Source organism: Pyxicephalus adspersus, chromosome 3, assembly GCF_032062135.1.
Source record: "Pyxicephalus adspersus chromosome 3, UCB_Pads_2.0, whole genome shotgun sequence".
Taxonomy (NCBI): domain Eukaryota; kingdom Metazoa; phylum Chordata; class Amphibia; order Anura; family Pyxicephalidae; genus Pyxicephalus; species Pyxicephalus adspersus.
Genome location: NC_092860.1, coordinates 123,847,674 through 123,861,547, shown reverse-complemented (window position 1 = coordinate 123,861,547; position 13,874 = coordinate 123,847,674). Strand labels below are relative to the sequence as shown.

The 13,874-nt window shown below is 37.2% G+C and overlaps 1 protein-coding gene across 1 annotated transcript; it reads right to left on the bottom strand.

The window, feature by feature from the left end:
* Positions 1 to 2,458: 2,458 nt before the first annotated feature.
* Positions 2,459 to 10,978, bottom strand: LOC140327807 (OCIA domain-containing protein 2-like). Its single transcript, XM_072407133.1, has 7 exons — positions 10,829 to 10,978; positions 6,033 to 6,114; positions 4,903 to 4,956; positions 4,672 to 4,719; positions 4,283 to 4,439; positions 3,364 to 3,466; positions 2,459 to 2,549 (listed from the first exon to the last, which is right to left on the bottom strand). Exons 1-6 carry the CDS (start codon positions 10,880 to 10,882, stop codon positions 3,370 to 3,372), a joined length of 492 nt encoding a protein of 163 aa, XP_072263234.1. The 5' UTR covers positions 10,883 to 10,978; the 3' UTR covers positions 2,459 to 2,549; positions 3,364 to 3,369.
* Between the last annotated feature and the right edge of the window lie 2,896 nt (positions 10,979 to 13,874).

Genomic DNA, 13,874 nt, shown 5'->3' with positions numbered 1-13,874 from the left:
AGCATTTTTTTTTTTACACAATCCCTTTCTTTCAGGGCATCAAAAGTAAATGGACAATTGACTCAAATGCTATTTCATGGGCTGGTGTGGGCATTTACTTTGTTTTGTCATTATCAATTAAGTAGACAAAAAGGCCTGGAGTTGATTTGAGGGTGGGGGGTTCCTGTATGTGGAAGATTTTGCTGTGAACAGACAACATGCGGTTAAAGGGGCTCTCCATGCAGGTGAAACAAGCCATCCTTAAGTTGCAAAAACAGAAAAAAACCCATCCGAGAAATTGTTACAATATTAGGAGTGGCAAAATCTACAGTTTGGTACATCATGAGAAAGAAACAAAGCACTGGGGAACTCAGCAACGCCAAAAGACCTGGACATTCATGGAAGACAACAGTGGTGGATGATGGCAGAATCATTTCCATGGTGAAGAGAAACCCCTTCACAACAGCCAACCAAGTGAACAACACTCTCCAGGAAGTAGGTGTTTCATTTAAAATAATTGTGGTAATGTACAGAACCAAAATTTGAAAAAAAAAGTCTCTGTCAAAGTATTTATGGACCAACTGTGTGTGTATATATATATATATATATATATATATATATATATATATATTATTACACAGTATTTACATAGCGCCAACATATTATGCAGCACTTTACAAAGTCCATAGGGATGTCACTAACTGTCCCTTATTGGGGCTCGCAATCTAATGTCCCTGCCTCAGTCAAATGTGTTTAAATACAGTTTAAGGTCAATTTTTTTAACGCAACTGCATGTTTTTGGAAAGTGGAAGAAAACAGAAACACGGGGAGAACCTGCAAATTCCATGCAGATAGTGTCCTGGCCAAGGTTTGAACCTGGGACTTAGCACTGCAAAGGCCAGAGCGTTAACCTCTGAGCCACTATATATATTTGTCACAGGCAGATTGTGAAGTGGTGTACATTTCTCTTTAAATACTGTAAAGAACCCATACAGGTTAAAAATTGCCTAAAAAGATACATAATTATAGTATGGATTTAGCTTGACACTGTAAGCCTGTGGAGGAGAGCAAGGTGGTTAAAAGGTACTTTTTTTGAAAATAAAAATATATATAAATTGTCCTACATTCATGTCACTGGAGGGTATGCATTGGCCTCGCCTGTGATAATCATGGACCCTACAAAAACAGATCGGCTTTTCCTCCCGGAAACTTTGGAGTACATTGATAGCCGTAACAAAGGCAGAGACTGAAGCTGGCAGCACATAGTAACACACTAAACTCTGCAGTTGAGGTTTCAATCAAAAAATGTTTTGTGTTTTTTTTTAAGCACAGGAATACCTTTTGGAGCCAGGATAAACACGTTTGTGCATGGTGGTGAATTTATATACGTACAATGCTGAGGTATACTAGCAGTGTGTTTCTGTGGTATATTGCATATAAACCAGTAAATGACAGTTGCAGAGTTCTGTACTGCATAAGCCAATGATTAATGTAGAAAGTTACTACTACAAGTGATGCTCTTGGCTAACAAAACTTTACGTTTGCTAATAAATGGTATCACTTATACTATAAACTTTCTGCAACCACCAGTTTGCATAAGTACATGACTTCTGTCCATGTGCAAATCTGGAATGTGAAAGATATTGGCAAGAGAGTAGCTGGTTAGTGTGTATTTAGTTCTATGGCCGGTGCTGCCTTTTTTTTTTTTTTTTTTTTTATAACATTCCTTATTCTGAAAATGTTTTATTTGCAATAGGAGGACAGTGAGGTCATGAAGAGTATACATAACTATCTGTATCACATTACAATAACAACAGCCCTTTATGGACAACCTTGACAGAGGTAGCAACAAATATTATGTCATCAGGGAATAAATTAATACCCAGGTGAAGAAATAATAATATTATAAAGGGCAGGGTCTGGGTGGCAACTATAATCTTGGCAATCTTGAAAAAGCATCCATGCAACCCAGGTTGAAACAAATTTCTCCCGCGTATTATGTAGGATGTATGTGAGATCCTCCGTGAGCATCATTTCAGTAACTGCACCACCACATGCCTCAGTGGGGGAGAGGAAGTTTTCCATCAGGCAGCTGAAGCAAGATAGTGTTCCAATATATTTTTTAAGGTAATACATTGTGTTGAAGAAAAAAGAATGCTTGATCGGAAGGATCTTCGTGATCCATCTTCTGTTTTAAAAGATGCACAAAAAGTTGATAAAACCAGAAAAATGTGTAACATGCTTCCAACCTCAGCACCACATCTCCATCACATTTTAGATTCAGTAGGAAAAAAGATGCTCAGCAATTCTAAACCAATGGAAAATATTTTGAATCCCATTTCTTGATATCTGATTGATGATTTATAAACAAGCTGGGGAATCCAGTCCTTGTGGGAAGCATCAAACATACAACCCAATTTCTGTTCCCACCCCTGGAATAATGTTGTCCTTTTATTGAAAGAATACTAGAAGTCATTAATATTTTATTACATTTTATTACAAATAAAAAAATATAAGAGGGTACACCAAAAACGTGTTTGGGTGCTGCCATGTCCATGTTGAAATGAAATCTAGATAAAGAGAAAATACCAATGTTTACGTTGCCAGGAACTGCATCTTTTTGATCCAAAAGAAGATTATATATATTCAAAAATGTATAACTGATAGTTTGTCCCCTTCTTGGCTCCCAGGACACTTGTTAACCACACAGAATACTAGTTATGAAACAAATGTTATTGGGAAGCACATTTTAGGAACAACCGCAAAATTGTTTCTGAGTCCAGCGTCACACATATAGATGATTTACCAAGGCCAAAAGTGAGCATAGAAAGCTAAATTTCAAATTTTTTTTTTACTATTTGCCACTGGTTGACAAAGTTTAAAAAATACTGGCATTAAACTGATCAATAAAGTCAGAGAACAGTTTTTATTTCCATGCAGTGGTTCAATAAACCAAATAGGGTTAATATAACAATCAATTATATTTTCTAAGTATCGGTTGACAATGGCTTTTTTTATAACTGGTTTCTGTTAAGGAACGTCTATTTGTGCTGGGATAGGAAAATAGCCTTCTTTTGTTATGTTTATTGTGCATTGCTTGGGTATTATATCTAAAATCAATGCCCCATAGATTACTTAAGTAGGAAAAAAGTGCAAAACATACTGTGTCCAGCAGGGGGCAACACTAGATGTAACTATCTGGCACTTTGCAATATGTTGGTGCTTTATAAAAAAAAGGGATTGTAATCATATTAATGTAGATATTTGGAAACTAGTGTATACTTAGCTCATGTAGAGTGTTTTTTTTTTTTTTTGATAAGATAGTTACAGGCATGATGGTTAGGAAGCCTGGGTCACTAATAATGTTTATAGTAGAATACTTACATTAGTTCAGGAGGTGGAGGGGGGCTGTGCAGACTGTTGTTCAGCCTGTTCTCTTGCCTTGGAGCATTTCTTCTTACATTCCTCACAGCGATGCTGGCATTGACTGGTGAATAAAAAAGTCACCGAACGTTAATAAAGAATGACTTAGCTCAGATTTAACATTTTTTTTTAAAAAACCTTGAAGTCTTTTCAAGAAGGCATGCAATTCTCAGCAGATAATTTGCTTTGCTTCTTTTTCACAGGGCCATGCACACAACACAAAAGCTGCATTTCATGCAACAGGCTGTCTGTAATTTAAATTAAAGCTCTGCGTGGGCCATAGTGCCTCTCAAACCCCAGTGACTGCAGCCAACAAGAACATCTGCGGCATGGTTCGGCACAGCCCATGGCCAGGTACCAATCTGGCAGCCTAGTGGTTGGGGACCACTGAGTTGAAGTTTAACTACGGCTTCTCATCAAAAAAATAGTAATGAGCCCAAAGTCCTACATATACCTGTCTAATAATTACAGTGAGGTCCAAGGTAACAATGATGCACTGTTCCTAAATTTAGAGCAGGGTTGCTACTTTTTTTGTAGGCTCACATTGCAGTGGAATATAATAATCATGTAGGGGGTCTGGTTCTTAGTAATTGTCATTACTGATTCATTACCCTGCAGTTTATCAATTAGAACCTGACCACACCTAGTCCTGCATACTGCTTTCCAGACTGACCTGTGATGCTGAAACCTTCCCACTGTAATCTGCAGTGTCTGGGAAGGGAGGGTATTAGATACAAACGAAGAAGGATTTAAATATACCAGGGAAAGCTAAGAAAGGTTTGTGTGTACTCATTGATGCTTGTACATCACCTAGTCATGGGATTTAGTACTTCTTTATACTGTACCATACAGAACACAAGTCACACATTATGCCATTTACCTGTTCTTGTTTCCCATGAATTTTGGACAGAATCCAACAGCGATGGAAGGAGCAAAGCCAGCCTCAAACATCTTGTCCATACCAGTATGTTGAAACTTTGTCTTGCAAGTTCCCATATATGAAATCTTTCCAATAAGGAAACCCAGGGCACCAGCCACTGTAATGGGGAGACACAATTGATATCATCTTTTTACTTATACATTGTACTTTGTACATAGCACTGTGACACTGATATCTCCAAATAGAACAATACACCAATGATATGATTTAGACACACAAAACACAGATATAGGGATAGCAGACTATTATTATGTTCTACTATGACAACTGATACACACTACTGGGAATGACAGACACTGATGTTTGTCTGGTAATTCTTTTACACTTACAAGCAAGTTTCGGTAAGGATCCAAACCTCTTGTTTTTAGACAGATATCCTGCAACGAAAGAAAAATGGTTTTCTATTTTTCATCCTGGAATATGGCAAGTATTTAGGTTAACATTTGAATAAACTATCTCCCCTTCTTATCAATATACTATAAGGAGGATGTGTTCCATGGTACATCAGGATAGGGCATGCATGATAACATGGGAACAACGGTTACACAAGATTTACTAACCTTTGTAGATCAAACCCTGAGTGGCAAGCATGCTACCAAGAGAGATAGGCAGAGCTGTAAGAATAAAAAATCTATTAGAATGAAATAGTAACAGAAATTAAATATAATACAAAAGAATGTAATTTGCACAATCATGCACTAGCCAATATACTATATAGTCATATTTTATAACTATGTGCTGAAAAAAAGTAACTTAGCTTTTTTTGGTAATAGTTATCCTCTGGTTCATTTTTCCCACAGGGTCTTATCCTGTATTGGCAGTATGTTCCTGCTCAATGTGCTTGGTTGCAAGGTGGACACATTTTGGAGACTGATAAATATCTTTGAGGACATATAAATGTCCAGATTGACGCCTTTGGTTAAATAATTTCTTTTTATTCAGATTCTAGGTTTATTCACCAATCACTTAAATTAAAGAGTCTTGTTGTTACAGCAAAGCGTTCATCAGCTCCATGTTTTCTTGATGTGTAGAGTGCACCAGCCTCATGATCTGGTTAATGGCAAAACAGAACCTGAAGGTTTTATTTCCCCAGAGAGTGGGGCATGGTCAATATTTTTTATAATTAGTAACCTTTCTGGAATTTTAGAATGTTTCTGGCAAAAATAAAAGTAGATATAGGTAGGCCATATTTAGTTCCAGATTCATAAAATGTCTATAGGTGAGAAGAATGCCAAAAGATAAATTTATTTTTAATATGTCTATTCATCACTCTTTTTATGGACAAAATATTATCTCATAAGCAGTTAGTAACCCTAACTTTTCCCCCTACAAAATTAGGTCAATGCTTCTCTAAAACTTAGGTATTCTGCAACTAAGTTCCCAGGTCTGTTCACCTGACCACTACCAGTCTTGCACTTCTTGTTGCATTTTTTTTTTATTTATTTTAAATGTTTGTTGAGTTTTTTTGAGCAACACGTGGAAATATAGCCATTTCAAGTGGAAAAATGTAAAACTCCAAGGTGAGATGGAACAGAGCCCAGAGCTTTAGAGGAGAAATCTCTAATAATAAAAATAACTGATATATAAATCTTGGTTGGTCTGATCATTGGGGTTGTTGGGGGATTTGTCAACTGCCAATATGCATATAAAGTGCTAATGCCTCCAATCTGTGTGCATGTGTGTAAGTTACCTCTGTACCAAAAGCTTTCCTCTTTGCATTCCTTTATGATTTTACCAAGTTCTTTCCTTTGTTCAGGTGTAAATGGACATTTCTGTAGAGGAAGAAACACCAATTAATACACCGTGATGTTTTCTTGTAATATAAGATATCATCTTCCTGACTGTTTCAGACACATATTTTCTTAATGGTTAAAGCCAAACACTCTTCATTCCATTGTATATTCACACATATAGTATAAATCACATTATTCTGTATTTTATTATAATGGCATAGTGGATATGTCACAACACCAATATGATCTATTGTATCTTGCTGCATACTAACATGTAACACTGAACACTGCTCAGGGTGACAGTGCCATGTAACTTGAAGGAAGTAAATGTAAATGGGGGGTAATCCTAAATTGCAGCCCTGATCTGTGCTCCCTCCCACCTCCCTTCTGCATAAAACAGAACTGTTTGTTCTTTTGTCACTGGAAACAATCATTAGGCATAAGCGAGCAAATTTATTAAATTCGGTCACACGGCAAATTGGGCTGTTCTTGCTTACCAAACATGTAGGCGAGAACAGCCTTTGTAAATTCAGCCAGCGAGACCGAATTTTTTAGATCTTTAAGACCAATCAGGGGAGTGGAGCTGTCAGCTCCGCTCCCATGATTGCTGTTTTAGCCCTGTAGTATGTGTTCTCTCTATCTCTATCCAGGAACTCAGTGTGAGTCTCGCTGGCTGCTCATGAATGAATGCAGCGTGGGAAAAATCCTCAGATTTTTCCCACAGCCACTTTTATTCATAAACGCAAGCCACATGACTCACTCTGAGAGGAGGAGTACAGCAGCTGCATTTTGAATGGAGCCGTGAGAATCCTCCTCTCAGTGACAGATCCCTGGGCACTACAGGTTAGAGTGGGGGCTTGCTCTCATTCTGACCTGCAGTGCCTGGGGATCGCTCACTGGCAGGAGGATTCCCACTCCCGTATTTATGAATGCAGCCGTGATAATTCTCCTATAGTGATTTCCTGGATTTCCAATGGTTTCGCAAAATTTCATTGGAACTTCGAGGAAATTTTTGCGAGAATGCCAGTTACTCCCTAAAAATCATGAAAAATTGTTTTTAGAGACAATCATCTGATTGGAAATCTGTAACAGGCTTTAGCCAGATGTAAGCAACCAACTGATCAAGTGGTTAAGTTGGCTATCACAGTGAGTTTTTGGTTCATGGATATAGCAGATAACTTTTTTTTATTTAATCTCATTGTTTTGGGCTCATAGATCCAAGTAAAAGGGAAATAAAGGGTCAATAAAATATACAAAAGTGTATATGGACACTCTGACAATCCCTGAAACATTCCTTGTGGGAATCAAATACTGCCACTGAAATACATGTACCTAGAAGATTCCTACTGGGGAATGTTTCAGGGAATTTCAAATTTCCTGTTATAATAATAGAGCCCTCAGTACAGAAAATGTTTAAATGGACCATTAGCAAAAACTGTTTTGGGTACTTGTTTTGGTTAAAATGGAAAAGACAGTGATATGATTTTAATATGAAAAGTTTTTCCAATGTCTCACTTTCTTCCAGGACACATATAGCCTGATTTATTAAAGCTCTCCAAGGTTGGAAAGGATATACTTTCATCTGTAAAGCTGGGTGATCCAAAAAAACCTGGAATGGATCTAATCCACGATTAAAAATATTTGCTAACAAATGACTTTATGAAAACCATTCCAGGTTTGCTGGATCACCCTACTTCACTGAAGAAAAAAAGATCTTCTCTAGTCTTTATTATTATTATTATTATTATTATTAATAATAATAATAATAATAATAATAATATTATTAAACAGGATTCATATAGCGCCAACATATTACTCAGCGCTTTAGTCTTGGAGAGCTTTAATAAATCAGGGCCATAGTGAGAGAACAACCCTTATATGGGGAAAAATACCAAGATGTTTTGTTCCCAGTAGGATGGGAATTGGTCAGACCCTACTATATGTCAGGATTGTATTGCTGTTAATGTCCCCATTTGGGGGAATATTATCTTACTTCTTATTCCCTGTGACCGCAAGAGGTTTCAACTCTTCACCACTCCTATCCAACAAAACCAAAAAAAAAAAGTTTTGCTGTAATTGCATCCATAAAACCTCAAATAAAATTAGGATGAATGTTTGGTTGTTTTTTCCTGATTGAAAAAATAAATCATATTGTAATAAATCATAATCACATGTGACATGGCAAACCAATTAATTTTTACTTCTAGGTTACATTTCATACATTATTTCAACAGCATACAAAAATAGTGCAGTGTGCCTGGCAATGGCGGAATATTTCCCACAAGCTCTGATAATGAGGATACTAGAAAACAAAGGACACTCCACACCCTTACTAAGCTGAGCTAAAGTGTGTCAAAGGTATTGACAGACAATGTGTAGGATTACTGTACAGAAGGCGACAGTGCTAACCAACCTCTATACTCACTGTACTGGTTAAATATTTACTCTACAACACAATAATTACAGTTTTCCAAATATATCTTATATGAAGCAACCTAAACATTTACTGTCTACTGTACAAATCTACTTATCTTATCCAATGTAAAAAATTGCAAAAAAATGATTGCATGTAGCAGTGTAACTAGGTAGTGTGTAGTAACATCTCCTATCACAGGTGATATTCTTATGAGGATTAAATCAAACTGTGAAGCTCAGTTTAGCTGAGTGTGCATGTTTATATCTCTGGAAGTACAGTGGAAAAGACTGAAAGATATCATTGCCATTGGCAGGTCAGGGAATTCCAGCATAACTGTATTAATTGTTCTTCCAAAAAAAGTTCAGATAGGGCATGTTTGAAGAGGTCAAACAGTTTCTACTTGAGATGGAATGGTGTAAATCAGGGGTCCGGAACCCCTGGTGGGCTGCAGCCATCTGACAGATGGGGTGCGGCTCTGGCGGGTGCACCCCCCACTGGGGTCAGGAGAAGGACCCTGCTTGGGTGGGCGCACCAGCCAAAGCCACCGACAACATCTCCAGTACACACCACAGGCTCAGGGCGGTGGGCCGGTGGTGTCTCGGGACAAACCTGCCCGCTTTCCCATGGCAGGCTCAGACCTGGGTTGGGAAAGGAAACAGGTTCTGGCTTTATGACGTCACTCTGGGGGAAGTTTCTTCCCCTTTGAGTGACACCCAGCTCCCCGCACATGCGGGGTCGAGAGTATATTTAGTTGGAATGCCAACTGTCCCAGAAAATCAATCAGAAGGATTATTACAGAATATTATACACATGTGTGCAATGTTTTGATTAATTTGAAACATTTGGAAAATGGATGAGGTTAGTTGGTTCCATGCAAAATTGCCAGTTAGCGGCTTAAGTTTAACTCTGACTTATATACAGACTTCTAATTATATATATATATATATATATACACATATACATACACAGTTGAGACACATATATACAGATTTTTGAGACATATATAAATAAAGCTGAGATATATACAGACAGCTGAGAGATCTTCTAAACAAAGGGATTATTATGAACTTTAAAATCTAACTAAGAGAAACTACCTACTAAAGAACACTTTGAACGAGATTTATATGTGAAAACCACAGTCAGACAACTTCCTATAAAAGCCATAAACACAGCAGAAGTTGAGCCACTTATCTCCTGTCCAGTACATATATATTACAGAAAGTATTGTAGTTTCCAATTTTGCATTTGCAAATTTAATTTGTCCTATAAACTTGAATCGTACAATAAAAACAGGTAAAACCAAACAAAGAATAACATATAGAGCTCAGTCTCTTAATGTTCCCCTCGGTTCCCCCTTCCCCCCAAGTATAGGCATTAGAGAACAATGGTGTACAACTGCATGTTTGCATCTGTCAGTGCAGGTTTGAACAAGTACATCATGAATTTGTACAAGTATTTTTTTTTTTATAAATAACAATATGAAATTGTAGAGTTTAAATGTTTCCTTTTTTTAAATTCTCACACGTATGAGAAAATAAATATATGCATATTTAGGGCTCTATTTATAAAACAGGGAATCAGACATTCCCTAAAACATTCTCTAGTGGGGATCTTCCAGGTCCATGTGTTTCAGTGGCAGTAATTGATTCCCACCATGGAATGTTTGAAAGAGAAATAGATTCTCTGTTTTATAAACTTAAAGAAAGTCTTTGTATGCGGAGGGATAAGAAAGTATTGTGAACAATATTGTAGTGAACTGTTAGTAAAGCACAAGACACGGGTGGCTGATGAAATCCATGTCCAGGTGCTATTGTTTCCCTATAAGCCATCATCAGAGGCTTTACAGCGCTGTTTTGCTCTATGGAGAGGGGAGGTAGGAGAATGAGCGGGACCCCTTTGCGCTCTCTCCCTTTCACTTGCATTACGGTCATTCATCGTTCTCTGCTCATGGATCCGCCAGGACAGATCCATGAACATCGTCGGACGAGTGTTGTACACACACCAGATTCTCGTCTGATACTAGCCCTGAAACAATATTAGGACGTGTGTACGTAGCCTTAGTGATCCATTAAATCTGTTTCTTTTAAATCTTTTTTAAACTTTTTTGTCTGATTAAATTCACTGTTGACTTATTATTCATTTTTATTAGTTTAACTATATGTACAAAAATAAGAATTACGCTTGAAAGTTCCGCCCCTCTACCTAAGGTATCTTTTTCAAATAAAATATCATGTAGATAAAGTAAGCTTTTTAATGTCCAGTCTACTTTTTATATCATCATTTTTTTGCATACGGTAGAAATGTATAATGCTGAGCAGGTAAAGAACAAATACTTACATTAAAGGGATTTGGTGCAGCCTGGCTCGGGGCTTTCTCTCCGTCTGTTGCCATACTTCTAGAGAATTAGAGTGAATGGAATGATTGTAAAATGACGAAAAGCCCTTTTCCTGTGTTGTGAGCTACAGAATGATATTTAAACTCCTGCGGCTGCCTGTGTATACATATGGGAAGAGAAGGAGACCTTCTGGCACGCCCATTTGTCAATGACGTTAGTAAATTGAGCTGGGGACCCAAACAGGGAAATACCTAGTGCTCATATCTGAAGCTAAACTCTATAGGGTGACCTGGAGTACATGGCTGGCATTTATTACAAGCATCGGTCAAATGATCAATATTCTTTAACACATGCTCCATTTATAAACCTTTGTTTACTCTGGTGTTGACTCAACGATAGCCCAATACATCAAGTATCTTATTTCCCAATTCACAAACAAGGAAAGCACAATTTGATTAGCCTGCTCTGTATATAGCGGTATTTTAGCACACCGGGCAGCATGATGGCTCAGAAGTTGGCACTTTGTAGTACACACTATCTGCTTGAAGTTTGCAGGTTCTCCCTGTGTCTGCGTGGGTTTCCTCCGGGTACTCTGGTTTTCTCCCACATTCCAAAAACATGCAGTTAGATTTATTGGTTTCCCCCCAAAACTGACCTTAGACTACATTAAAAGACATAGGGCTATGGTACATTATTAGATTGTAAGCCCCTCCGAGGGACAGCTAGTGACATGACTATGGACTTTGTAAAGTGCTGTGTAATATGTCAATGCTACATAAATACTGTATATATAACTTTTATATGCTACATAGAAAACTCTTATATAACATTTTGTTATTCAGTCTTTATTAAAAAAGTAACCTAAAAATAATTCCACAAAGAAAAAAACACATCACTAGAAAAAAAAAAAAAACAACTTTATGGTGATAACTATCACAATGAATATTGTAGGTTTTCTCTATGCATGTGTTTTATTTTGGTAATGTGGTTTTCCTCTCACATTCAAAAACATGCAGCTAGCTTAATTGGCTGCCTCAAAAATTGTTCATATACAGCATATAACTATGGTGGGGACATATAAAGACATGTTAATAGGAATAAGAATAACTGGGATTTTCTTCCTTCCTTTTCAGAATTCCCCTCAGCACTGATATCAGTAGAAAGAATATTCCCCTGCTAAGTTATTAGTGGTTATTAAGAAAAAGTTATTAAGAAAAAAGGAACCTCTGCTTACTTTGTTAATCTAATGCTGTAACAGTATTTCACTAAATGTTCCTAATGAAAACAATTGACAATGGAAAACATTTAAAGCTAACATATTTGTGGCAAAGTTGTAGTAATGCTGTACCTTTGCCTAGTTGTTACAGACTGAGGAACTGTAGGTGGGGGCTATACCTATTTTAGGCTTAGTCTACACGGACGTTTTCCCCAGCGTTTAACCTGAGGCTTTAAAAGCCCATGTTTGAAATTCCCATGCATGCCAATGGGCTAATCTACACCAGGATGTTTCATTCTGGCATTTTTTTAAGCGTTATCCATAACATTCCAAAATTAAAACGCTGGGGTAATGCCCAAAAATGCTGGAAAACGCAGAAAAAAACAGCATACACGTTTTCCAGTGTTTTAAAGACAAGCTTTAATACGCTAATAAAAGTGCATAAAAACGCATATAAACACAGTGGGAACGTTTACATTTTTAAAAACGTCTGTACAGACCCAGCCTATGACAACTAAAAATTAAGTGATGGAGGCCTCCATATTAAAGCAAGCAATGGTATTTCCTAAGAGCTTATGTTGTCAGCTTGAATCAATCAATCAATCGTGGTGATTAAGATTAGAAAAATTTTGTTGTAGTTTATAGGTTTGCCTAAAGTTGTACTTGTTTTTGCCCATCCCATCTACGTGGCAACACCCTTTTCCATTGCAGCCATATTTTACTCTAAGATCTCAAAAGAAAACTATCTTTATTCTTCCAGTAACACAAATCTAACAATTCAAACCTGATCTGAAATGAGTTTTTATCTATAAGATAATAACAACAACAGGGCCCTGCCCCAACCCTGAGGAAACAGTGGGAATATGCACAGCCTTTACATTTGTCAGTATCTGCAAGAACAGCTGCATGAAACCGGGACACAAAAATGCTACCCCAAAAGGTACAATCTAAAACCGAACGCTCAATTTACCCCATGAAAGAAAAAAGAGAAAACTTTACTATAGATTCCTTCAACATGAAAGATATTATTTGTTCATCACATCTGCTGCTTGCCCCTGTAGTTAGCAACTGAACTGAACTGAAATTATACATCAGTCCCCAAACATATCTTACACCTATAAGACTGCATAATATAGATTATTTGCCATCAATTAATTGCTTACCCCCAAAGGTGATTTGATAATTTTTTTTCTTTCAATCAGTTTTATTGGTTTTTTAACATCACAAAAACATACAAAACAATACATACATTTGGGGGTAGCTATAGGGGAATCTAGGGAAAATGAAGGGGAAATAAAGAGGGGGGGAGATAAAAATTAAAACTAAACTTTTAAACCAGGGGGGAATATACAGTAAATATTTGGGGTTAAGAATAACAAACCAACCAAAATTTGTCACATAAAATACTACAGGAATAAAAACAATTAAACCATGAAAATTTCGTTATCATTCTTTCTATTCGTCCAGGGTAACCCTGGGTATACCACAAGGACCCCCGTGTAAATAACATTTAAATAGGAGGAATATCCTTGGGGTAGAAGTAGATATAGGTTTAGGAGATATGGAGATACCTGACTGCCCCAGTAGTTGCTCGCTCACCAAATCTTCAAAGTAGTAACACTAAATTCAATCCCATTTGCACCCTAGTCCATCTGTAGGCTTATGGCCATAGAGATTTGAATTAGGGTGATTCTTTGAACCAGTCCCAAACAGACCACGTCAAATTGTATTGCTCCATCTAATGTTTCCATTTTCTAGGGATAATTGTCCTAGCCGAGGTTAGGAAATGCCTAAGTACATCCCGCTTACTAGCTTTTATAGAGCCAGGAAGA

Excerpts from the sequence above, each read along its gene's own strand:
- LOC140327807 (XM_072407133.1), bottom strand. The coding sequence starts at position 10,882 with ATGGCAACAGACGGAGAGAAAGCCCCGAGCCAGGCTGCACCAAATCCC. Across the intron at positions 6,115-10,828 it reads CTGCACCAAATCCCTTTAAT|AAATGTCCATTTACACCTGA; the intron begins GTAAGTATTTGT and ends CTTCCTCTACAG. Across the intron at positions 4,957-6,032 it reads GGAAAGCTTTTGGTACAGAG|CTCTGCCTATCTCTCTTGGT; the intron begins GTAACTTACACA and ends TTATTCTTACAG.